The sequence below is a fragment of the Carettochelys insculpta genome, chromosome 13, assembly GCF_033958435.1.
Source record: "Carettochelys insculpta isolate YL-2023 chromosome 13, ASM3395843v1, whole genome shotgun sequence".
NCBI classification, from domain to species: Eukaryota; Metazoa; Chordata; order Testudines; family Carettochelyidae; genus Carettochelys; species Carettochelys insculpta.
In genome coordinates, this window is record NC_134149.1 from 22,013,658 (window position 1) to 22,039,940 (window position 26,283).

At 40.8% G+C, this 26,283-nt stretch overlaps 1 protein-coding gene across 3 annotated transcripts in view; it reads left to right on the plus strand.

Moving 5' to 3' along the window:
• LOC142020271 (ligand of Numb protein X 2-like) overlaps window positions 1-26,136 on the plus strand; it is a 41,836-nt gene extending 15,700 nt beyond the window's left edge. For 2 of the 3 annotated variants that reach the window (XM_075007981.1, XM_075007983.1), the window contains exons 2-10: window positions 7,988-8,443; window positions 10,609-10,838; window positions 12,983-13,179; window positions 15,097-15,465; window positions 16,571-16,747; window positions 18,071-18,245; window positions 18,438-18,648; window positions 24,086-24,244; window positions 25,499-26,136. In XM_075007981.1, coding sequence (XP_074864082.1) covers window positions 8,043-8,443; window positions 10,609-10,838; window positions 12,983-13,179; window positions 15,097-15,465; window positions 16,571-16,747; window positions 18,071-18,245; window positions 18,438-18,648; window positions 24,086-24,244; window positions 25,499-25,634 — 2,055 coding nt within the window. In that variant the 5' untranslated portion in view covers window positions 7,988-8,042 and the 3' untranslated portion in view covers window positions 25,635-26,136. The remainder of the gene's footprint in view (window positions 1-7,987; window positions 8,444-10,608; window positions 10,839-12,982; window positions 13,180-15,096; window positions 15,466-16,570; window positions 16,748-18,070; window positions 18,246-18,437; window positions 18,649-24,085; window positions 24,245-25,498) is intronic. The other variant, XM_075007984.1, reaches the window with a different exon arrangement.
• Window positions 26,137-26,283: the final 147 nt, after the last annotated feature.

The following is a 26,283-nucleotide window of genomic DNA, read 5'->3' on the forward strand; positions in this document are numbered from 1 at the left end:
GCTAGGTCTAGTCTTCTGCTCTTCCGTCGTAGGAATGACTTAAGTACTCGACGCTGAAATTTGTGGCATTTATATAATTCTGGCTTGTAAAGTACTTATAGATAAATGGCTAAGTCAGTATTTTCTCAGTACTGAAGAGTTCATTTTCCACTCATGTTCACTGTAAATCAGAATCTCTTAATTGAAGTTTATCACATGGTGCAAAAACTGTGAAGGAGGGTGAGTTGACTACTAGATTTGATTTCATTAGTATAATATTTCCTACCACTTTGCAAAATTCATATTTAAAAAAAGCAGGAAAGAAACTTAGTCCCCTACTTTAAATACACAATTATTTTACTGAATAAGGATGGATTTAAACGTGCTTTCCTGAGTTAGGGCCTTTGTTTGGGCTAAGGCTATTACACTGGCATCCTACTTTATTAAGCCATTTCCAGAAACCTTTTTCTGTCTACATTGGCCCAATCAAGCCATGCTCTTAAAAAATCTCCAGTAAGAATAGCATTTGATAGACACTAATTTTAAGGTTTTTTTTTTTTTTTAAAACACAAAAACATTGTAATTGCAGATATCGTACCTGCTTTTGATGTCCCCTGTCATTTTTGTGGGTTTATAATGTTCTTATTATTCTGGTAACTAGCTTCTCTATTTGTTGCAGTGAGAAATAGCCACATGAAGTTCTGTGAAATGAACTTATTGGAAAGAGAAAATATTTTTTCCCCAATCCCCTTTCATTTATTGTCATCTTAGTTACTAACACTTTATCTGGGCATAAGCTTTCGTGGATAAAGAAGTCTTTTTTTCATAGTGAAAACCACTTAGTCTTTACCCACAAAAGCTTATTCCTAAATCATTATTAGTCTTTAAGGCACCACAGGACTCCTTGTTTTTGCAGATACAAAATAACATGATTACCTACTAAAAAATGTGTCAAAATATTAACACTCCAGTGTTCCACATGAACTTTCATTCAAAATGGAGCCTAAATTTAATTTCTAAAATCTCTTCATTGCAAAAATCCCAGCTAAGTTTATGAAGATGCAAAATTTTGGTATTGTGGGAAAATTGGTCACATAACTGAAATTTTCTTCAACATTCTTTTCCCATTTTTTTTCATACCATCCTAAATATGCTTGGATGTATTTTGCACTGGGCTGCTGTCTTTATTGTCTTTGCTCTGATCAGTCAAGAGGATGCTGATGCTTACAAGAATATTTTATTTGCATCAGTTATCTCAACCAAGCCAGCATGAGGTTTTTTTGGTTTTTTTAAGATTTAGATTGCTGCTGCTTTTATTTCTTTGTAATCCAGTAATTGGAATGATTGCATACACTATATATAGTTACTTAAAAATCCATTTTGAAAGTTTCTTTTTGGGGCTTTTCATAGCTCAGTTTAGCATGTAAACACTTCCTTGTAAAAGTGCATAATATAAAACTTCTAAACTAAGAAAATATTTTTGTAATACCGCTATATGTAATAATATAAACGAGTCATATGCAAATTAACTTTTTTGGGACAGAAATGATCTCAAGTGCATGTGGTGCAAGTTTTTTCTAATTGTCATAACCTTACATGGATAATCATTGAAGTATCTGACTTTTCCTTTATCTCCTTGATTACAGTGATTAACCATATAGTCCCTTAGTTTGTAATATGCAAGTTTTGTAGGTCTCACTTTCTCAAGAACAACAAATGAAGTTTGTTTCTACTTAACTATGTCTGCTTGTAGTTCAGAATTACAGGTGAACCAAAATGGCTTATCTCAATGACTCAATTCCCCACTCTCCCACAAATCCATAAATCTTTATTTAGATAAAGTATTTGATTTAGGCCTTGAGAGATCAGAGTTCAATTCTCTGCCATAGACCTTGTGTGTAACACTGGGGAGATCGCTTCTGGTTTGGTTCCCTGCCTGTAAAGTGTAAATAGTACTATTTCATTAACTAATTTGGGGTGTTGTGAGGATAAATATATCAAAGATTGTCAAATGTTTAGATGTGAGGATTGCAGGGAGGGGGCCATACATGAATGACTTGGATTGCTCTGAATTATATTTTTGTACATCTGTGCTACAAAGTTCTATTTGTTATGGTTGAGCTATAAAGTGCTGAAAACAGGAAATGGAAATGGCAGTGAAAATGCCAACTTCAGCTGATATCATTGCAAAAGTGACATTTTAATATCTGGGTATGTCAAGAACAACCACAATTCTTTTTCTTGTGAAAAGAAGCACTACAGTAATATAGATAAGCTTAGTACAGGAAGAAGTACAAGCTTGGGAAGGAGTTTTATACTAGTATTGCTTTTTAAAACATCACAATTAGGAGAGTGCAAATGCTTATTCAGTAAGTTTAAGGGTATCGCTGAACTTAATTTTAATTGGGACTCCACAGCCTGAGGTGGTACTCAAAAGTTCATTGTTTGTGTGTTTGAAGCATTACATAATTTTAGTGCTATAACTAATGCTGTAGGTGAGCCCAGAAAGGGAATCTGTGTCTGATATAGAGACTATGTCTATACTAAAGCAAACTGCTGACAGAGGTTGCTGTTGGAAAATACCTTCCAACAACACTTCTGTTGACAGATTGTGTCCAGACTGCAAAGCAGATCAAAAGAGCGATCCGCTCTGTCAACAGAGCAGCTGGACTGCCCGACCGTGCTCTCAACAGACTGGTCAACTAGCAGTACAGTAAGGTATCAGAGTACGTGAACCCAGAGTACGCGACCCCACTTTTACACATCTGACCTCCAATTCCTAGAGTAAACCCTGGAAATATGCGATTTCCAGTTGCGCTTAACTCACCTCCCTCCCCCTCCACTTCCCCCTGGCTCCGCATGATCCTGGCTCATCCCCCTCCCCCAGCTCCGCTCACTACCCACACATAGCTCCTGTTCACCCCTGCCTCTGGTTCACGTACTCTGAGACCTTACTGTACTTCTGGTTAACCATTCTGTTGAAAGAGCAGCTGGGCAGTCCAGTCTAACTCACCACTCCTCAGGCACAAATCTGACTCAACCTCCCCAGCCTCGGTTCAACTCCCCTGCCCACTCACCACCCGCATGCAGCTCCAGCTCACTACCCCTCACGCATGGCTCCAGCTCAGCCCCCTCACAACCCCAGTTTAACCCCACACGTGGCTCCAGTTCAAACCTCCCACGCCCCTCCCTGTTTCAAACCCCTTACACATGGCCCTGGTTTGAAACCTCTCTCCCTGCCCTGCATGGCTCTGGTTCAACCTCCCCCCCGCACCACGCATGGCTCTGCTTCAATGCCCCAGACGCAGTTCAAACCCCCTGCAGCCCAGCTTATCACCCAAGCAGCGCTCTGGCTGACCACCCCTGTGCACAGCTCTGGCTCAGCCGCAACCCACCCCAGGCTTAATCCTCCCCAACTGACCCCCAACCCCAGAGACTTACCTTTCTGCTGCTTCCCTGGCTGCAGAACCTATGTTCTGCCAGGGGAGAAGCTGGACCTCCACTTATCCGAAATCCAGGATAGATGAGGCATGCAGAAAGGGACCCTTGCATAGCTGGAGGGTCTACTGTATAGCCAACAGGGCTTCCTGATGTCCTGGCAGGCCCTCCAGAAAGTCCAGACCATCTTTTTGTCCTCAGAAGCATTCTGCCTCATAGGTGGGTGGCAGAAAGCTGTCAACGAAAGTGCTGTGTTCCTTGATTTATTGTTGACAGAATGCCTTGGGAATGTGGATGCTTCCTGGTTTTGTTGGCAAAAATTCAGTTTTTTCAACAAAACTGTCTTGTGTAGACATAGCCAAAGAGTGCTGGAAGCTCCATCACTTGGCAAAACTAAAACAAGAATAGTCAAGTCATTAATATTTTGCAGGGAATGGGTTTGCACTGACAGACTAGACAACATGATAGAGAATCAAGAGACCTAATTTCTGTTGTTCTGTGTAATGGTACAAGAAAATGGAATATCCAGTAGGAACTCAGGAGTTACACACCTCCTTTCTAACTGAAAGTACACAGTCAGACTGCAGCAGAGATCCTGTTCCTCCTTGCGCCTCCCCCCAAACCCAAAACGAACAAAAAACCACGCAGTCCACACAAATGCACTACAGTTCTGTGTTAAATGTAAACTAAGAAGAAAGGGAAAGCAGCATTTTTCTTCTGCCAAGTAGTTTCAAAGCCATTATGTCAAATTTCAAATAGAAACTTTCGTTTAAAAAAAAAAAAGTTTTGTTCTGAGTAATGAACAACCTCCTTTATTCATGTGTTAGTAACTCTGTGGTTCTACTGTACTTTTTGAAAAGAACCCATGATGTATTTGGTGTGGTAAAGACAAAACACAACAGTTCCTTCCCAAGGAATTTGTGTTCTAGTGCATGCAAGATATGACATACTGTAGAATCTACAGGAAAGCTTCCCTCCCACTTTTTCTTTTTTTGTAGTGTATATGAATAGAGTGGTCTGAACGCTTTAGTGGCATTCTCTCTCTCTCTCTCTCTCTCTCTCTCTCTCTCTCTCTCATATATATATATATATATATATATATATATATATATTGTTTTAGAAGCACCCAGTAAACAGTCAAGAGCGGTAATAGTATGCAGCTAGGCCTTACAAGGTTGTGTATATTTATTAAACAGCCCTGTGGCTTCTCATACTGTCTGTGTGGTGCAAAAAATAAAACACAACATTTTTCTTAGTGTTATGGTAAAGAAGGCATTTGTCTATAGTTGGGATTTGTAGGAAGAAGGACTTAAAGATTTGAATTAAATTGAGGGTTAGCAAATGTCTTAAGCTACCTGGAATATGGCAAAAAAGTGGAAGCAGGGGAAGGAAGCTAAAAGTCGTAGTGAAACGAGAGGGAAGGGAAATTATTTTGTTAGTCTTTAAAGTGCTACTTGACTGCTTTTTTGTTTCGATAGTATATAGACTAGCACGGCTCCCTCTCTGTTACTAGAAGGAAATAAGAGTGTTGTAATATGTAGTGGAGTTGATTTTGGCCCTTGAAGTGAGAATGAGAAGTTTAAACTTGATAGAAACTGCCCAAGATGACTCCAGGCATATTTTAAATTGCACCTTTAGCACCTGAATCTGAGTTCACAAGGCCTGCTTGTGCTGTCACTTTTTATGTAGGAGTGACTAGGCTAGAGTGACAATGTAAAAGCTAATGCAGTCAGACCTGTACGAGAATAGAATCAAAGCTATAGTGCTGCAACTGTATTCCCTAGACATGTAGTGCAACAAAACTGATTCTTAAGCAGTTGTCTTTGCAGAGTAACTTCTTAACTAATTTTACTTACACAGCACATCTGCTTTCTGTTTGAAATCATGAACAGCCAGTGGGCATGTTCAAGCTTGTCACTTCATTAGTGCTGTTCACAAATTACTACTTCGGTAGTAGGTGTGGGCTGATGTGTCAAATTTAGGTTCCCAAATGTCTGAAGAAAATTCCTCTTTGTTGAAAGGACAATGATGTAAGGTAAATCATGTCTGAGCACTTGGAGTTGTTAGAGAAATTATGATTCCAGTTTCCTATTTTTAAATATGGACTCTTCAGAAAAATCAGGTATGGAGTTAACATTGGGATTATAGGGAAATAAAATTCATACGAACTATTTTTTTTTTACTAGATTCAGATACAGAAGTCTATTTGACACTAATCTATAAGGCTACGTGTAGGCTGTAGTTTCTATTTCGGGATACATTTGTAGCAGCTCTTTGGCTACTTTTCATGCTCGAAATAACTATTTCAATTTTGAATGCAGTATTCCGTTTCCACTACTGCTCATCGTGAGAGAGGTAGCGGAAACCTCAAAATAGCCACTTAGTTAGAACTTCAGTGCCATTTGGATGGCACCAAGTTTGAAATAATTTATACAATTTGTGTTGCTCAAATTGCATAAATTATTTTGAATTACAGAGACAGTCTAGATGTAGCCTTAATGATATTATATGGGATTTACCTGTTCATGTTGTAACAGAGCAGAGAGTGAAACCCTGAAGGATACATTTGAAAAGGGGCTTATCAGCAATGGTGGGAGTGAATTCTTGGTCTTTACTGAGAAAGTATGTATTTGTTTAATCACCTGCCAAAATGTTTTCTGCAACTATTAAACCATGTAATACAAGTCCAAAACCACAGTTGTGGTTCTGTCTTACTGATAGGTGTTTGTTTTTTTGAAAAATGGCGGGGGGGGGGGGAGCATTGTATTGGAATTGGGCTGACTGAATGGAAGTATTAGGTAGCATCAGGGGCTTCTCTGAAGTTGTAATGTTGGTACCTCTTTGCTTTAAAATAAGTGAGGATCAAGACGTGTCCTTTTACGAAAGATGTGGCAAAAGAGGTAGTGCCTGTGTGCTTTAGATGTGCTGTGTACCTGCGTGCTGCAGCTGGCAGAACACTGAGGTTTCTAGAATACGGGAGTGTGGGATACCACATTCTTCATCAGTACTACAGAGGCTTGTACATTGTTAACATTCTCCTATTATATGAAATGTCTCCTATTTTGTCTAGAATGGGAAGTGATAAGAGTCACTTACAGTGAAGACTAGACATAAGCAAAGCTCTTGAACTGCATATCCCATGTGAGCTCCTACTTGTGGGGTGATGCTGACTGTCAGGCATAGGGATCACTTGGGAAGAAAACAACTTGGAGGATTTTTTTTAAAAAGGCAGTATTACCTCTCTACCCCGGCATCTTGACAGAAATACTGTTGGGCTTCTAAAGGGTATACGTAAGTTTCCATAAAAAGTAACAATGTGTGAAACGAATTGATTTGATTGTGGTACAGACCCTTCAACTAAAAAGCTGACTTGTGTATTTGACAGTACTTGAGATAATATGGTATCTGTTGTTAGAAACTTCTGACTTTTATTCACAGTTCTTGCAAAGTTACTGTTCCTCTATATGTCATCCTCAAGGCATTTGAGAAGACCATTTTTCCTCAAGATTTATACACTTTTCACATTCCATGAGGGAATTGTTTCAAGTACACTTTGCCCAAGTATGACATTTATTTTCTTACACTTATGACACTAGAAAGCTCTCATTCCTAATTATTTTTAGAAAAGTGACTGATGTGGAATCCAAGCCTTACAGCTCACTGTATTATAACTACCAAATTAAATAAAGGTTTGTACCAAAATCCTTAGCATAATTTATTGGCTTGCCATGCAAGCAACATTCAGAATGCAACACTTATCAAAAATCTGTGGGGTTGCAGCTGCATAGATCTGAATGTATCCCATTAACTTCATCCTCTACAATGCTGAGGTTTATTTTTAACTAATAAAGTTCAAGCACTTTGGATATACCATGCTGCATTATGCAGTGGCCTGGGTGGATATTTCTATCATTTATTATAAAGCAGTTGCTTTTTTAGTTCCAATAGAATACTTGTTTGAACACACAGAACGTGTGCTTCAGTAAGCAGTGAACAAAACACTCATGGTTTAAACTAACCAGGTTTTGTTTGGGGATGGAGGGGACTGGGAGGAAGGAAATGCCTCTTAGACTAAATAGTAGACTTAAAATTTCCTTTCAACAGCTCCTTCCTCTTGCTTCCCCCTCCTCATCCCCCGCCCCCATCTCTTTTAAGACAAATGCATGCGGTACCAACCAAAAAAGCAGACACTTTTCTTGTAGTGATTATTGTAATTATTAAGAATAAGAATATTAGTTCAATTTATTTTTTGTTTTTGGCAGAACTGTGTCTAGTCAGTGTTCCTTCTTCCCATGCCTGATCTCTCAGGATGTAAATCAGCAAAATGCTTAAACAGACGTACAAATACTTTGTTGAATAGTTCTTATGTTCCCCTGCTGTCTGAGTGGGTCTCCCTCCTAGTTACAGGGGACAGGGAGGGATGCAAAAATCACAAAAATTGGTAGGGGGAGTTGAGACAGATGTGCTTCTTGAAACAACTTACTTTTAACTGACTAGATTTCAATTTGACAATGGCCTCAACTTGCATTTTAGACAAGTGATTGATCTTTCTCTCTCCTGTCTTCATTAGGAAAGTCCTGTCAGACCACTATCTCCTGCTCTTCAAGCTGACGAACTTACTTCTAATGTTGGGTATCATGGGTGACCCGGTAGTGGAAGAGCCAGTCTCCAAAGTTAGTGAACTTTGCCATAAATGCGGCCAGTTCCACCTGTTACAGGACAATCATCTTTATAACTTCCAAGATGAAGTAGATGATGAACTGGTTTGCCATATCTGTCTTCAGCCTTTGCTGCAGCCCATGGATACACCCTGTGGACACACATACTGTTTCAAGTGCCTTGAGAACTTCATGCAGGAATATAACTTTTGTCCCATGGATCGGAAAAAACTGTGTTTCCAACACTGCCGGAAGTCTAGCCTTCTAGTGAGAAACCTACTGGATAAGTTGACTGTCCTCTGTCCATTCCAGAAAGAGTGTCTGCAGACTATGCAGAGGTGTGAACTAGAAGCTCACTTACAGAACAGGTGTGTATATATTTATATTACTAATAGTTATGTAACACTGTCTGTGGTGCCTTAGGGAGCAAAAAAGGTGGTTTCTTTACCCAGAAAAATTTATGAACTAAATTAAGATGAGAACATCAGGCAGAGATGACAAAGCAAGGGGCCAGTAAGGTGAGAGGATGAAGACAATATGCTTATACGTTTGTGTAATTACTGCATCTGTGTTGAGAATACAGGTTAAGCTATTTGTCTGTTCAGACATAGATGAGCAGAATCGATATCCAACTGAGTGCAACAAGCCCCTGAATTGTGCTTGAATAGCGTTCCTTTTCACACAGTCGTCTTTGTGCACTTGCTTCCTTGAAGTAATTTATAAACATACATACCCTATTGCTGCAAATGCAGTTCCTGAATAGTCACAAAGAGAGACCGGGGTACAATGCTGCTAGTTTACTCAGTGCAACTAAGATGTAACACAAAAGTCTTTGATCCAAATAGTAGAAATCTTTTCATCTTGTGAATTATGCACTTGCTGAATCACCTATTTATAATGGCATTATAAACCCCCATTCTTTCAAAACGATAGATATAACTGAAAAAGTGCCCTACAGAGAGAGGGAGATTGACTTGTCATTGCACTTCTCAACACCGATGGTTTTTGGCATTCCTGCTGCTATGAACTGGAGCAGACAGAGCACTGTGCTTTTCAAAAGTGTACACAACAAAGGAGTCTTTCCATGGAGTTTCAAGAACCTTTGTTCCTAGTTAATGATTGTCCAGAATGGAGCTGGGCGTAAGCCATACTGTAAACAAAGGCAAAGTTTCAGTGGCAGCACATTCTGTTTGTGTAATAGGGAGCATGCACTAGATTAGTTAACATTGGAATACATCATGTTTGTCTATAGCAACTCCAAAGTCAATTAATGTGCAGGTGGTGATTGAGCTAAAGAAATCTTTGCCATTTTAGCCAGGCATTTTTATATTTCCATTGCATGCTCCTATGGTATCTGGAGGCTAAGGTGCTTTCTCCATATTTGTATCCATACTTTCAACATACAAGTTGAGAATTCACAATTATTTTAAAACATTTCCCATTGCCCTTTCTTCAGAAAAAACAAGCCTGTTCTATTTTCTGGATTTACCAGTGCATCCCATCTGTTTCTTACAATATAAGCTCTTAAGGTCTGGAATTATTTTGCTTGAGCCTTAACACACATTTTCAGCATTGAATAATTTCTCTCCCACCTCCTTCCTTTTCCAGATCCTTTTAGCAGTGAGTTAAAAGTGCCAATATCTCATCTCTGTTAGCTGAAATGTTCAGCTTCAGTGGATATGCAGTCACAATTGGGAAGGCTAACCATTCAGACTATACTCTAGCGCTTAGTCCGTTGTGTGATTTAATCAGTATCAAAAATAGTTCCAGGCATCTAGTTTTTGTCTGGATTTTTTTTTTAAATATATGGCCTATGTTAACATAAAGGTGATTCACTCTGGATTCTAAGGGCATGAAACCACCACACTTATTTTGCATGAGGGTTTGTGATGACTTCTAGTGAGACTGAGCCACAGCTGTGGATTATAAAAAATTAGTGCAATATAGAGACTAGTCTTGTCACATTTTTCATGTATGTTGTAAAATTAACCCATCTGAAGCCAGACTGCAAAGATCTCTAGAGTGTATTAGGGAGATGCCATTATTATTAATTAAAATAGTTCAGGGCCATTCCTGGGCCTCCCAATGTGTCAGCAAGGAGATGTATTTTGGACACTAGGTTTGATTGCCCTGTGCCTTTTGAGAGGCCTCTTTGACCATCCTACAGAGGGAATAAGTATTTGCTTATGCCTTACAAAGTGTATTCTCACGGTCATTGGGAGCATCAGGGTTTGAATGGTAAATATTTAACAAGGGAAACTCCTTCCGTCTCTTTCTCAGATATATTAAACTAGTCATCTCTTAAATAAAGACAAAGGATTTTCCTCCCCAACACCTTTTTTAAGCATCAGTTTGAGACTGAGATGTGAAGGAATCTGTTAGCACCAGCAGTTGGAAAGAGAATGTGTGGCTGAGGACGTAATCATGCCTCCTGACACACCACAGTTATCCAGAACTTGTATGTGCTGAGTGTATTATGTAAGTGGAGAGTGTTGCTGCTTGTGTGGATAACTGACTTCCAAACCCTGTCTAGGTGTCCTGGCTTCAAGAAATACAAATCTGAACTAGAAAAGAGAAAAAATCCACATTTCAGAGGAAAGGAAGATCCCATTACCAAGGAGGAAACAAATCCTGCCAGAGAGGCGGAGGTATCAGATGGACTGTCAGCACTGGTAGCCGAGAGCTCTATAGCGGCTGTGGTATCTCTGGGGACTGTGGAGCCTGGACTAGTTAATCCAGCCTTTGAGGAGGGCGAAGAAGGTGGTAATGTGTCTCTCTCTCTCACTTTCCAGCTGCAGTAACAAATAGTGTCTCACTACCACTTTGAATAACAAATAATGCAATGCAACTTCAAACCTCCTTTGAAAAAATTAAAAATGACACGTTAAATAATGTTAGGGAAAATCTTTAAAAGAACTTGTTGGAGATTCTGCCCATAACTCTATGAACAAAAACTTGGAAACCTTCAGTAGTTTCAAGATTCTCCTTTGCTTTTTACTCTTACCCTTTCAATTCCCAAAAACACAGGGCTCTGTCACCGACACTAAAGAAGTTCTTTAACTAAGAGCTAGGGTTACTAAGGAGTCTCCAGAATTATATCATGTGATGAAACCTCCAGGAGTATATCCAACCAGAACTGGCAACCCTACAAGAGTAACAGCTCCCTTCCCCATCTTACATTGGCCATGTGCACCAAGTACAAGATTTTCACAAACCTTACATTCACAACAGCAGTAGACAATGTACCAATTTTTAAATAAAATATCAGAAGCCTCTCACTAACTACTTTTTGCAGCCATGTGGAAACAAAGGGTATTTACCACCCTTATGAGAAGAGGGCACCAAACATATCATGAAAATGCCAAACAATTAGTACAGTACTAGCAATTTACGCCAATCTCTTTTTGGTATTGTCTGTATTCCTTTGAGGCAACTATTTGTTCAGCTTGTTTATTTTAGCTCCTGCCTGCTGACACTAAACAGATGCACTCTTATGGCTTGTTCTAGTGCTTGGTTTTGAAATTAATGATCAGTAAAAACAAATCTTGCCACAAATGAAAAGTTATGTCTCCACTGAAAAATAATGTAACTTGATTAAATTTTAGAATGACATTCAGAAGCCTGAAGCTTGTTTAGCAGGTTTCGAAATTATTTTTTTAATTCCTATATGTACTTAGATCAGGCAGGGGTGAAAAAGTCTATCTAATAGTTACTGTTTAACTTGGTTCTGTGTTGGAGTTTCCCCAAGTACATACCTATCCTTCTGTTAAAGCTACCGTGTGATAGAGAACTACAGCTGTACTTGGCTGACGTTGTGGTTGCTTTAATTACAACACAAAGTGCTTGGCTTGCACAAATATTGCAGTGATGATAGATTTAACATCCTTTGCCAAAAGTGTAGGGGCAGCTAATGGTTTTCATCTACAGAATGCTTTGGATGCATTAATTTTCCTCAGCCGTCTCAGGTAGTTAAATGCTACTCCCCTTGCAAAGAGGGGAAGAGAAATGGAAGTAGAGAGGTTAAATGACTTTCCCAAGATCATGTACATCAAAGTAATGATAGACATCGGATTAGTACCAAGAGTTTGGGCTTCCAGTTCTTTGATCTGGGCACTAAGCTAAGTCCCTTTCTCTAATGGCATGAGCATCAGGTTGGGAATAAAGGTGACCCAAGTTCTAAGTAGTTCGACTAAGAATAATCTGTCAGTAGGTATAGAAGAAAATAGCAAAATGGCAACTTAATCATCTATTTTTTTCAAAAGACCTGAGAAATGCTTTTTTCTCCCATTTTTGCTACACCATCTGACAATTAGCTTTGCGCTGAGAAAATATGTAGAGAAACTCTAGGAAATTTAAATTTTCTGCTTTTACTTTGTGACCTATTCAAAGCATGAGCAAACTTTTTACATTTGGCTTCACTTTTCATCCTTGCAATTAGCAGTCCTCCCTACAACCTGTCTACTGTAATCCAAACCAATGGAAAAGTCAGTTATGTTCATGTGAAAAACCACCTTTCAACATGTATATAAAAAAAAAAGTATGTAGAATGTAAAAACTTTATTAATCAGTATATAAATGTGAATGCACATATATAAAACCAGTTAACCTATTTCAAGAGTTTTAATGACATGGATGAGTCTGAAACCCAGCAACCAATTGTGCCGTGTCCCCCCACCTACAAAATTTCACCCCCTCCAGAGGAGGCCTGTCCCCCACTTTGCACATCTCTGTCCTATTCTGTTCCCTCCCAAGTACATACAATACACCACTTTGAGCATACAAATGCCAAACTATATAAGCCCTACCAATACCTGATTTGCCTGTGAAACAAGAATAAAGAAAGGACGTGGGGATAGTATGTGTGTGTGTTCACATGTTGATTTCTCTTTTCCAATTCTCACAATCAGACCAGTCTCAGAAAGCTAGTCTTCTGGCTGAAACAAGTATAGTTGAAATTCATCGAGATGATCCAGAAGAAGACCTAGGGATGCGGATAGTTGGGGGTAAAGACACCCCTTTAGGGAACATTGTTGTCCAGGAAGTTCTTCGGGATTCTGTTGTGGCTGCAGATGGAAAAATAGCACCTGGAGACCATATTCTTGAGGTACGTTTGTTCTGTTAGTAATAAAGTTAAATTACCATCATCCTTTGTCCAAGAGAAGGCTTTTTATTATAGGGGATAGCAGAAAGTAACCTGAAGAGATTTGGATAAGTATCCCAAAGTTTGGACACTTGTCCAAATATCTTGGTTCTAGAAAACACCAGGGCTGTCAGCCTAAAAAGAAAGGTCTGTCTCATGTAATTTCTGATCCTTCCTGCTGTAGTAGGTCAAAAATGCCTTTACAGACTCTACTTTTATGCTTAGTTAGTTCCGAGTCCTTGTGGAGAGAGATACCAGAGCCACAAGGAAATGAGAAGTGAAATTTTGAAATGCTGTCAGAACACTTTTATACCTTAGAACATTTTTATAGGCTCTTGTTTTCACTTGATCCAGAACTTGAAGGGTATAAGTGCAAAAGAGTTGTTCAGAGTAGTGCAAGTAAATGTAATAGGACTCTTTTTTAAAATTTTATCTCAATTTGACAAATACCTCTTCTGTCTGAAAATGTTTCACTGCCTGTTACAGATCTCCTTAGATTATTTTTATTTTCTTTTTAGTTTTTAATAGTCTGTTTATTTACTTTATGTATTTGGCAGCTTTTTATGAGATTTATGTGCAGTGTAATTATGACCATTGTCCAATAAAAAATATTACCTCACAGCCACTCCATCTCTTGAACAGCAGTATTGAATATGGAGAGATGCTCTCTCAAACTGTCAGGTCCTAAATCATTTAAAGCCTTGCACATCAAAAACTGCATTTTAAATTCACCCTGAAAGCCAACTGGCTGCTAGTGCAGAGCACAGAACACCAGTGCCATATGCTGATAACAATAAAGCTTGCCAAGCACATCACCTACCACATTCTGTACTATTAGTTTTGGTTTCCAAATTGAAGTAATGCTTCATGGACAGTGCATTGCTGGTAGCCTAATCTTTAGGTGACAAAGGCACATATCCTGGTAGTGAGGTCCAGATCCTACAGAGAGATCCTTCTGGCCAGATCAATCAGCTTCTTTGATTATATGCTCTCATAAGGATTAGCAGACTCATGCATTCAGTGTGGCAGATATGCAATCTTCATTGTATCTTCAGATTGCTTCTGCAAGCCAATTGACATCACATCCATCTTGGTCCACCAATGTTCCACTTCTGCCCATGTCTTCCTGCTGCTTTTGGTGGGTGTGGGGATAGATCCCCCTCCCCAGGAGCAGCACAGCCTAGGAGTAGCAATTTGGGATATGTCTCTGTGGGGGAGAAGTGGGACTGACCCCATACTCATCAGAAGTGGCATAATTCTCATGATGAATGATGGAGTTATGTGGGGCGGGGGTGCGTTCAGCCCCTCTGAACCCCCCCATGTGTCACCTGTGAATGGAACTCTATGTGACTCACTCCTTGGGGAGGAAGAATGGTTACCAAAATTACCTTGAGAAAAGAAAGGTTTAGGTTGAAGATTCTAGAAACTTTCAAGTCTGTGGGATGGTCTCCCAGCTACTGTTTTCAGAAATGACTCCTCTTGCCTGGAGAATCAAGAGTGCTTTTTGCTAACATTGTGATATTAGCTAGAGTGGAAGTCTCATAGGCAACCTGTGCCCCACTGCAGCTCCATCTATGGCCCACTGACCTCCAGATGCCTCCCATCCCCACGTGCCTCTAACGCACAGGGGCACTTCCTTGTTCCTTCCACTTCCTCCAAGAGGAAGGAATGCATCAGCTGTTCATGGCATTCCAGCTTTGGGAAGGTGGGAGGGGGGGAGGGGAGAGCTCAGGGAGGAGGGGGATACACAGAGGCTGCAGGTAGAGCCCCAGTGGGCTGTGGGCTTCTGCAGCCCACTTAAGTGAAGGAGGATGCGACCTGCTCACCCTTTGTAGTTGCCCATCACTGACCTAGATGGTGTATTTTCTTTCCTCTTTTTAGGTGAATGGTGTCAACATCAGCAGCGTGACTCATTGTCAAGCTATCTCCTTGCTGCGCCAGCCAGGTCCTGTTCTTCACCTTATGGTCCTACAGGAAAAGGGTTTTTCCAACAGGACTGCCTCACAGGATTCTAACTCTGCTGTTAATCAGGAAGTGATACATGTTACTCTGATGAAGAGAGACCCATCTGAACCTCTGGGAATCAAACTGATTAGGAAGACTGACGAGACAGGGATTTTTATTTTGGACCTGCTTGATGGAGGCTTAGCAGCCAAAAATGGAAAGCTGAGTCGGAATGACAAAGTGCTTTCTATAAATGGCCAGGACCTGAGGCAGGGAACACCTGAGACTGCTGCACAGATAATACAGGTAATTTATTGACTGAAGCAGCTATCTGGTAATTCTGTGACTGTCTGCTTCACTAGCTGAGTGCTCCTTTTCTGACCTAAGGGTTAACAAAACATTCCTGAGTAAATTGAATACCCTTAAGTAACCATTTTTTGGGAGAGTGGTTTCCCTCCCGAAGTGAGGATTATAGTTTCCTAGTGATCATGAATACACAGGTAAGAATCTGCCGTGAATAATCTCTGACTAGACTGCAGTGAGTCAAATGTCTCCAGTGCTTTAGTGCAGCAAAGGCAAACTAATCTTTATATGTAGTCTTTCAACACTAAAAATGTTTACACACAAGGTATATGTCTGTGAAAGAGACCTGGACAGATTATGTGAAACAAAGGACGTGTGGCTTCTCTAAATCTAAACTAGGAAGGCCTGAATAGAAGCTGTGTGGCTTGGCAGTGCAGAACGGAAGCATTGAGAATGCTGGTGGGAAAATTCACAGTTAAATTATATTTAAGGGAACAAAGGTCCATGAGTCAATTTGAGATCCCTTGTCAGGAGACAGTCATTCTCATCATGATAGAAATCTATTTTAATGGGCTGAACATTTGGTATAAATATTTGCATAAGAATTATTCCAAATACAGTGGCCTTTTGTTTAGATCATTTTCAAATGTTCTGTGTCATGAGATAGCAACCTCCTGCTTCTGGTAGCTGGGGTTTCTTTTTTGGCTGAAGATCATGACGCAAGAACTCTAGACCATGTTTTCTAAACCTCTTATCACTTTGTTGCTCTCCCCTGGACTCTCTCCAATTTATTCACCTCTTCAAGTGTGGTACCCCAAATGGGACATAGTACATCAGCTGAGGCCTCACCAGTTCTGAGTAGAACAGAAAAATTACCTCCTGTATCTTATATGTGATGATTTTTATCAGCTCCTTTCATAGATTTATCTGGTCCTTACATATGAGTGCATGCCTATTGCATTTTTCAGAATGTTGCACAAATTGAGTCATGGAACTTTCAGAGAAATCATCAGAAGTAACAAGGTTAAGTGTCTGCATGAGCCAAGGTGAAAATTGAACCTTTAATGATAATTCAGTAGTTTCAAGCTTCTTTTTGTTTTCCTGGCAGACTAGTGAGGCAAGAGTGAACTTTGTGGTTCTGAGGCAGACTGGTGTACAGCTGCCAGAGGCTACTGAAGAGGGGGGAACGCCAACCAGCAGCAGCAGTAGCAATGGAGGAAGTCCAGTGCATCAACGGAGGAGACCTGACCAGAATCATTACAGACGAAAGTCAAATTACCAAAAGGTAAATCTTGTAGTAATTGTAGTGCTACTTTCTGCTGGTCCATTGGTTCCATGTTTCTCAAATCTATTACTTTACCAATGAGTGTCATGAAACTATAAACTGAAAATACTGCAGAATTATAAAGAGTAAGGTTTGGTCCCATATAGCACTTTTGCTTTAACACTTTTTGTTGTGATGCAATAGGAGAGGAAAGCTGGCAGAAAAAGCACTGAAGCAGTTTCCTTATCTTGTCAAATCTTTTTTAATTTTTTTTTGTTTTTGTAGCAGTTCAGACTTAAAACAGCACTGTACCAGGGTTCCCTCTAAGCTGCATGACTGTGCAGCTGCCTAATAAGCCCTGTAGCTGAGGCCGCATCAGCTCCCTATTGGGGCCAGAGGAGCACACTTCCTGGCTGGTGCAGCTTCCCAGTGCTCTTGGTGATGCACTGCCCTTGCCTGAAGGCTCTGCCCCCACAGCTCCTGTTGGCCAGGAATTATGGCCAATGGGAGCGAAGTGGGCAGTGCCTGCAGGTAAGCACAACACAGCACAGGTTGTATGGAGCCTCCAATTTGCTACCAAAAGGGAGCTGGCCCAGGTAAGTGTCCTGCATCCCGGCCCAGGGCCACAGTCCTTAGCTCCCTCCTGCAGCCCATGCCCCAGTCCCTTGCTGCAGCTGAGTCCAGTCCTGTATTCCAAACCCCTTGACTGTAGTCCCATCTTATACCCCAAATGCCTTATCCCCGCTACCATCCCTGAGCCCGCTCCCACACTCCTTCAGTCCCCCCCCCCCCCCCCCCGAACACAGACCAGCCACGTGCAGCATGGATTTTATCTGCACCTAAATACAAGTATATTTTATTAACAAGCTCTGATCCAAGGCATGAATGAGATTGGATAGGTCAGCCTTTGCAAATAGATTTAGAAATGCCTTTCTTGTGTCACTGGTTCAAATCCATCTCAGCAGAAATTCAGAAGATAAAAAGTTGGTAGCACGTGATGTGTGGTGACCTGTATGAAGTGAATTGGTAGTTTCTTTCCATTTCCTGGTAGGGAAATGCTCATCATATGGAGCCTCTGTGCAGACAAAGGATCAGATGAACATGTAGACAGGCAGATACCCTCAGATCCCTAGCTCTGAATCAGGTTTGAATCACCTTGGGAGTACAGTTTGCCATAACTTATGCTTTGCTATTTGAGCTTAAACAACTTTACTCTACAAAACTATTAATGTGGCATCTTTCACCAGCACTGAATTTATAGAATTCTCTGTCTCCCATCCTAGTTATGGACTTCCTAAATTCTGTTGTGTTGATAATCCATATAGTATTGCCATCTCTTAATAGGATCTACCTCAGGGATACCGCAGCCAGGAAAAGACCATTGCACTAAGAAAGGAACCGAAGGAATCTTTGGGAATAACTATTGGAGGTGGAAGGGACAATAAAAACAAACTTCCTATTTATATAACTAGTGTGCAACCTATTGGATGTCTCTTCAGGGATGGTAGGATCAAGAGAGGTAAGGAGGCTTTCCAGACCCTGAGTTTCCCTTTATAATTTTACAAATTAACTCAGTGAAAGTTGGTATTAAACACATGAATGAATTTTGGAGCACTAAATCCTGGATGACTTCCCAAGGCAGAAGTTGTCTATATTACAAAAGGTCAATAAGTGTATGTGGCCATGATCATCCTGCTTATTTAATCTACAGGAGATGTGCTTTTGAGTATAAATGGCATTGATTTGACTCATCTCAACTACTATGAAGCTGTCTCTGCACTGAAATCCAATGCAGCATCCCACACTGTAGTGCTGAAAGCCCTGGAAATGCTTGTTCCAGAGCCCCCAGAACCATCCTTGGAAATCAGGGAACATGGATTCAGTTGGTCACCCCTTTGGATCACTTGGCTTGGATTACCTACGTAAGTTTGTTTATTCCGTTCTTTCTGTCTGTGGTATTGCTACTGATACAGGTATTCTACCTCATCTGACATTTAAGCAAAATTGATCTCTGGTTGACCCTGAACCAAGTCAAATTTGGTGAGGTGCCCTTTTAACAAAAGCAAAAGAGACCCATCAGTTGTCAGTGTGTTCTCAGTAAAACAAATACATTAAGAAACTCTTGCTGTTCTATATTTCTGGACCCCACCTCTTTGCAAAATGGTTAGTCGACCTTAGATATCTGAAAGATTTCACTGAACATTTTCTTAAACTGAGTTTGTCACAGAAGTTGAGAACAAAAGCAAGAGTGTTTTTTGATGAGGTGAGTGGGAGGGAGAGAAGGTGTTTTGTTACATGGCCTGTGTTTGAATTGTGACTCATTCACTGCAAATAATCGTCCTTAAACATTTTGAGACCAAGCCATTTTGGCTGTTCCGTGTTACTTAACAAAAGTTAGTGATCAGGCACTGCTATTGCCTTTTAGCAGCTAGCCTGATGATCTTGTATTCGAGGCAAGCAACGGTGTTTTGTTTTTGTTTTGTTTTTTAAACTTCATCTCAGCTACGTAACTTTTAATCCTAGGAAAATAATGCCAGCTTCTGAATTTCCTTGGTAAAATATGTTGCTAGTGCCAAGAGTAGTGAGAATTGTGCTGCAGGTGCGTTCCAAGTGGCAGAGAATTTTCAAGGTTTGAACATGTCAGCTTTTAATTTCTGGAAATATATATCAGGTGCTCCTCTTTACCTTTCTCAGGTAAAGGTCAGTTTGGAGTGAGTTGAACCCCATGCAGTGTGGCAAAAGTAATGTTTGAGTGGCTGGACAGGGAAATTATATGAGATTCAGGTTAAATAAAACCCTCCCTTATTTACAGGTGTTGCTGGTGGAAACCAAAGTAACAGAAATCAAGAAAGCCTGCGGCTCTCTTCCTTTCATGCCATTTACTGTTTTGTAAACTCCAAACAACAAAACACAGGAGGCAGTTCTTTTGTCTCTATAGCACTGTGTCTGAGCTTCTTGTCAATAGAATCTTGGACTGTTTTCTCAGAAGGACTCTGCCTTTTTTTAAAGTTCTAAGACTAGTCTCAGCTACACCTTATTAACTCATCATCTTCATGTAGGAAGCTGGGATTTAACCCCCAAATCTCTTCCATTTACTGCAGTTCGGATTTCCTTATAGGGGCCACTCTTTCCCTGCAGTCACAATACAGCTGGCCCAACCACTTATTTACTTCTCATGGCCCATGCTGGAGAAGGTGAAGAGTGTTCTGTCAAAAGACTTCCTGCCTCCAGAGACTTCCCTAAATTCCATTTCCATTATGCCACTCTTAGTGCTCCAGTCATTTGCTTTTGTTTTAAGTATAGGCCTCAGAGCTAGTATCCATCAAGTACCTTGCCTGATATATATTTAATGTTCAGTTTCACTTACCTTAACTGGCTGAGGACCTGAGCTGAGGTCATGATTAAATTTGCCAAATTTAAGATAATAAACATGTGTTCTAATTTTAAAAAGTAGTGTGGGCTGTATAGTGTCCTCATAGGACCCTGTGCAGAGATTTTCAGCTTTTCCCACTGAGGGGGAGAGTCATGATGTCAGAAGCACCCTCAAAGTAGTGAAGCAGAGGCAGAGAATAATCACCTTCTATTGTTTTGAACTGTGTTCTGGCATCAACCAACAACAGCATATTAGCACAACCAGCTGCTAACATGTTTTGTGTGCTCAGGTATTCGGATATAGTCTGAGAGGCATGTGGCATAACTTTTATTTTGTGGTCTGCCAATGTTAATGTCATTGTTCCAAATAATATGAATGGTAATTCTTTCCTGGCAGCTCCTCACTAATTTTCCAGTTGCCTAAAGTGTGGTGGCCAATGACTAGTTGGCTCTGTGTACTATAATTTCACTAAATCGCTGAGGAAAAACAAACCTCTTGCAGATCAGTGTTAAGCTCCTCATTGCCCTGTACAGCTAAATGTTGGTGATCAGATGCTTTTGGTATCCTGGCTTTTATATACCGCACATTTGTGGGTTTTCTGTTTTTGTTTAACTTTCTCAGGAAAACTTTTGACCCACCACTGAATATAAATCTCTTAAAATATTCTCTGAAAGCTGTGTTTTGAAATCCAGTGTGAAAATCTAAAGCTTATTGCTAGCCCCATGGTTTGTGTTCATTCAGGTAAATGCTTAATCCAGAAAATAGCTCTTATGCTTATTATTGTCTTGTGTTCTGGTTTGTTGAGGAAAGCCACATATTTGTTGTTTGGTGCTGGAAGAGCAGAGTCAGAAGAGGTTATGCTCAAAGGCTTACTGGTATATTCAATCCTTTTCATAAAATCATAGATGATGAGGGTTGGAAGAGACCTCAAGAGGTCATCTAGTCCAATCCCTTGCTCCAGGTAGGAGCAACTCCAACTTTCAGTAACGCTGTCCACAGTGCTTAAATGTTCTACTCTTCATTGTTATATTTGGACTTGTAGCTTATTTGTATTGAATGTAATTTGTTGGCTTGCCTTTTTAGCACCATCGCCACCCTGATTGTTGGACTGATGCTAGAAAGAATAGCTAGCATCAGTCTGATTATCGGTGTGATGATGGTTCTGTCACTACGCTGAGAACCTTAAGCAGAAGCTGGACTAGGGAGAGGTGTTTGAGATGACCAGCAAGTGGGATGCCAAAGACCAGTTCCTCTCCAGAGGCAGCTTCACTTGGTTCGCTGACTGGCAATTTTTCCACCAGGGCCAGATCAACTGCATTCCCCTCAATGGAGTTGTCTGCCTTGGGGACCAGGACAAGTGGTGCAGGAAGTGCAGCTTCACCAATGAGATACAACACAGGACATGGGGAATTACTAGACCCCTCCAGGGCTTGGCAGCTCCACCACATTGCCACCCAGGACCGTTTGGTCAAAGCCATGCTGCTGAGCCGGGGGAGGATCAGCATTGACTCTTCCATGCTTAGAATGGGCAGCCTGCTACACATGATGTCGTTATGACCAACAAGGAGCAGAATAAAGTCATTTTGATGGATGTTACAGAGCCCTTTGAGAACAGGACTCCATCCTTCCCTTGGGCTTGATCTCAGAAGGTGGAGAAATATACTCCGCTGGTGGATGCCCTGAGAGACCAGGGCTGTGAGGTCCAGATTCATGCCCTGACTGCGGGAACCCTGAGTGTGTGGGACTCCCACAATGAGCCAGTGCTGAGAGCATGCAGAGTTGATCACGGCTATGCCTGGCTCATGAGGCAGCTGATGGCATCCAGTGCTATCATGTGGTTCAGAGGCATTTAGGGTGAGCACATCACAGGACAGTCAGTACCAGGACAAGTGAATGAGACCACCGATGAGGGACAGAGTCAGGGAAGTAATTCAGTTCTTTCCCTGACAGACCACATATCTTTCCACTGAAGACCCACCAGACATCAGGGGACACACTTCACCCTGTACCTATCTGCTTCACCACCACTGACTCTGTACACTCTATGGGAGGTGTATTGAAGGATGCTTATTCTCTGCAGGTTTAAAAACCTCTCGCACCTCAATCTGGGACAATGCTGGTTGTATGTTGTGTGCATCTTGTGAAGTGCATAAACTGGTACTTGTAATTTTTCATAACCTGAGCTTGACCTCAGATTTAGAGACTTCCTTTTTAACTTGTTTAATGTGAACTTGATTTCAAACATTAACTGTAATGTTTAATTCTGTCTTTGTTTCTGTGCTGTTGTAAAATTGCCAGAAAGGCAGCCTTTTAGATGAGGACTCCATTTTGACTCCAGTGGACACTGGGTTGGAAGATAGAGTAGGAAAAAACCCAGGTGTCCTGGCGAGTCTACTCGCAATAACAGGTTCTTTCTGATTTTCAAAGCTGTGTATGAAATATTAAAAGCACAGGAGTTACCCTACAGGACCAGATAGATGGCCATCTCGTCTGTTGCCTACCATTTTACATCTGACAATAGCCAGTACCAGATGCTGCAGATGAGGCTGTAAGACAACTACACTGTAATACTGGGTTAATTTTACCCAGTAAGTGGATGGCTTATGTTCTGAAGCAGGAAAGTTTAATTTTCTATGTTCATTGTTATCCTCCTTAACATAACAGTGAGTGTTTTTATTGTCTATATAAATGGCTACTCCATTTTTTGCTGCTGTTAACCTGGGGTATAGTGAGTTCCAGAGTTAATTATTGATTATTGTGGAGTGCTGATTTATGACTGCTGTGTTTGCTCACGCTGCATTGGTGCACTCTACTCACGCCTTTTTGATAACTAGTATGGAGTTCACAAATAACATCCACAAGGACAAAACTGCGGCTCTTCAACACAAAGGTGAAGAGTGTGCTCTTTTATGGACATGAGACCTGGCGTACTAAAAAGTCTTCAAATCACAAGCTACAGACATTCAGATGCCTGAGGCACGTCCTTCTTCACGTCAAACGGCGAGACTTTCTCACCAGTGAGGAGCTTTTTGGAATGGAGCAGGACAAGAATCAATTGATATTGAAATCAAGAGAAGAAAGTGGGGATGGTGAGGCCACGCTCTTAGAAAACCATCATCCAGCATAGTCTGTCAGGCTCTCACATGGAATCCCAAGGAAGGCCTCGGACAACGTGGAGAAGGTCTACTGAGACTGAAGGACAACAACTGGGGTATTTCAGGAACCAGATGGAAGTTTTTGTCCCAAGACAGGAGTGAAGTGGAGGAGACTTGTAGATGACCTATGCTTCATGCGTAGTACAAGGGTTAAGTAGTAGTAGTAGTAGTATAGGACAGAGCTCTCCCTTTCTGTTGAACGGTGAACCACAGAGGAAATGATTTTAGTATTTGTCAGCTTTTGAAGAAGGCTGGCAAGCAGGGTTGGCTTTGGATAGAATAATACATTAAACATAAGAAACTGAGCAGGTGAACCCCAAAATGTTTGGATTATATTCTTCATGAATAATTGCTCACAGGACTATAGTATCTTTATTGTGCAGTACTGCTTATCAAATGTCCTGCATGAAACCCCTTCACAAACAAACCCTGACTGATTATAACTGATTAAAGGTTGCCTTACCTAACTGACATCGTTTGCTTTCCATCTGTGATATCTGGCTGCTAAATGCGGCCATTTTTATCAAAACCTGCAATACATGTGAAGCCATTTTAATTATAAGAGCTGCAGCAGTACTGCTTGCAATTATTTTGTATTAAAATAAATGATGTAAGATAACCCCTTAACAGCCCTGACTCCAGTTTTTCACTGTCATCGCAATAGTCATGGTGGGGTAAAGCTTTCTCCTGTAATAGATACAGGTAAGCAACCAAGAGTTACTGCAGTTATCTGAGGGCTCCCCCATCACAAGAAAAAATAGATTTTTAATCCAGCAATTCTAGGTGGAAAACAGGTGCTTAAGAATAAATTGTGTGTGTGTATCTTTCCAGTTACCTTCACTGCTGTCAAGATATTGTCCTTCATAAAAGTACCTCAGAAAGCTGGGGATTTAGCATTGTTGGAGGCTTTGAAGAAGGCAAAGGAAACCAGCCATTTTTCATTAAAACTATTGTGCCTGCGACACCTGCCTTTCGTGACAGAAGACTGAAGTATGTATGATGATTCTTCCATTATGTGTGTCCATTCCAGAAGTACTGGGCTTAAATGTAGTTTGTAGAATGTTATTGAGCTATTGTGGAGTTCTTTTTAAACCATCTAACTGAACGTTAGTAATTTATTCAAGTTCCTTTTTATCCAGCTGTTATAAATAACCACACAACTAGCTGTCTTCATACCTACAATTAGGATGGAAGAGTCAGGCTTACAAATGACTTCTAAATGATTTAATACATTTTTCTCCATCATTTGAAAGGTGCAATTGCCAAGTGGGAGAAGAATTAGTTAGGAGACCACAAGAGGTGATTATGGCATAACTAGAATTAACTGGATGAAATAAAGAGGATAGTTAAGATGAGTGTCAGGAGAAACTTCCAGACAGTGAGACTTACTAATCGCTCAAGGGGTGTGGTGGGAGTCCTGTTGCTTGGGATGTTTAAAGCTAGGACACACTCTGACTCAGAGATGGGCTGCATGGCCTTTCCTTTCTCTCCCTTCTTTAACTTCTGTGATTGTCTTCCCCTCTGAACTCCCTTTACAGTATCTTCCCCTCCAGACAGACTCAGAACTATCGGCATGGCAGCAACCTCCATGAGGTCTATGTGAGCACTTCCTCTCAGCTAATAAACTAGCAGCTGCAGCAGAGACCTTTGTACACAAATTTTCATGCAAACCCCATCTGACTTTGTTTTCCTCTGGATTGGCTTCACTTGTGCTGGCTCTTTTCTTGAACTCCCAGCCACCCTTCCCTCAGACACTTGATTTAAGCCTCTTTTCCTTTCTCTTGTCCCCTCTACCTTCTTAGATCTGTTTCACTAATCTCCTTTCAGCATCTCCACCCCAAAAATTAGAAAGCAAAGGATGGCACTAACATGAGCTCTGTGGGACATCTCTTCCCTACAGTCTCTTTGTCCTATTGATTTGGTTTGTAAACTTTTTCATGAAGACCTGCTTCCATCAGATGCATGAGCAGGGGGCTAAGGAATGCATCTGATGAAGTGGGTCTTTGCCCACGAAAGCTTATACTCCAAAATGTTAGTTTATAAGGTGCCACAGGATTTCTTGTTGTTTTTGAAGATAAAGACTAGCACAGCTATCTCTCTGATCTTCAGTGAAGGACTGCCTCCGGTTTGTATACTGTGTAGCACACAGGGATCTTGATCAGTGAGAGTCACTAGGCATCTCTGTACTACAGAGGATGATGAGTTGAGTTGTATCCTGACAGCAGTTTCCTCTTGCCTTACTAGGTGCGGAGATGAAATAGTGGCAGTAAACGGAGTATCAGCTGTAGGAATGAGCAACTCTGCACTAATTCCCATGCTGAAAGAGCAGAAGAACAAAGTCACTCTTACAGTGGTGTCTTGGCCTGGAAGTCTTGTGTAAACATCAAAGCCACATCTACGTTCACTTGATTTATGAACCTCTTTGGGACCAGATGCACATTCGAGTGATGGGCTAGCAAAACAGGTGGCAAGCATACCCAGGAAACTCTGGAGTCCTGGCATGTGATGTGTACTATGCAGAGAGCTTTCACTTCCTGTTTGAAGAATACATTTCCAGAACTGGCTGAAGGCGAATGTAGCTTGTTGATAAATCTAAAATTTAATCAACATTGTAGCAGTTCTTCCACTAGCTTCATCGTAGAGTTCTTGAGTTGTGGGGACCGTTATTTTTCCAGTAGGCCATCTTAACTGTGCATCTGTTTTGAGCCAGTCTCTTTTCTTTTGAATCTTATTTTAACCCTGCCCTAAGCAATGATTGTAACCAAAACCTCTCTATCCTCCTAAAATAAGAGCAAAACTTCACAACTGGGCAAAAACCTCTGCTTAGCTGGTGTTCTTGGGTTATGCCTTTTTTTTTTTTTTTAAAAAAAAAAACAAACAAACCACCATTCAAAACACGTGAACTGATAAAATAGTTCATTACTGGTGGTGGTTACATTTCTCTGAGCTAGAAGGGTAATGTGTAGTTCAGCTCTTTTGTTATCAAGTGTAGGAATCCCTGTTTGCACTGATGCACTGTGATAATTTGT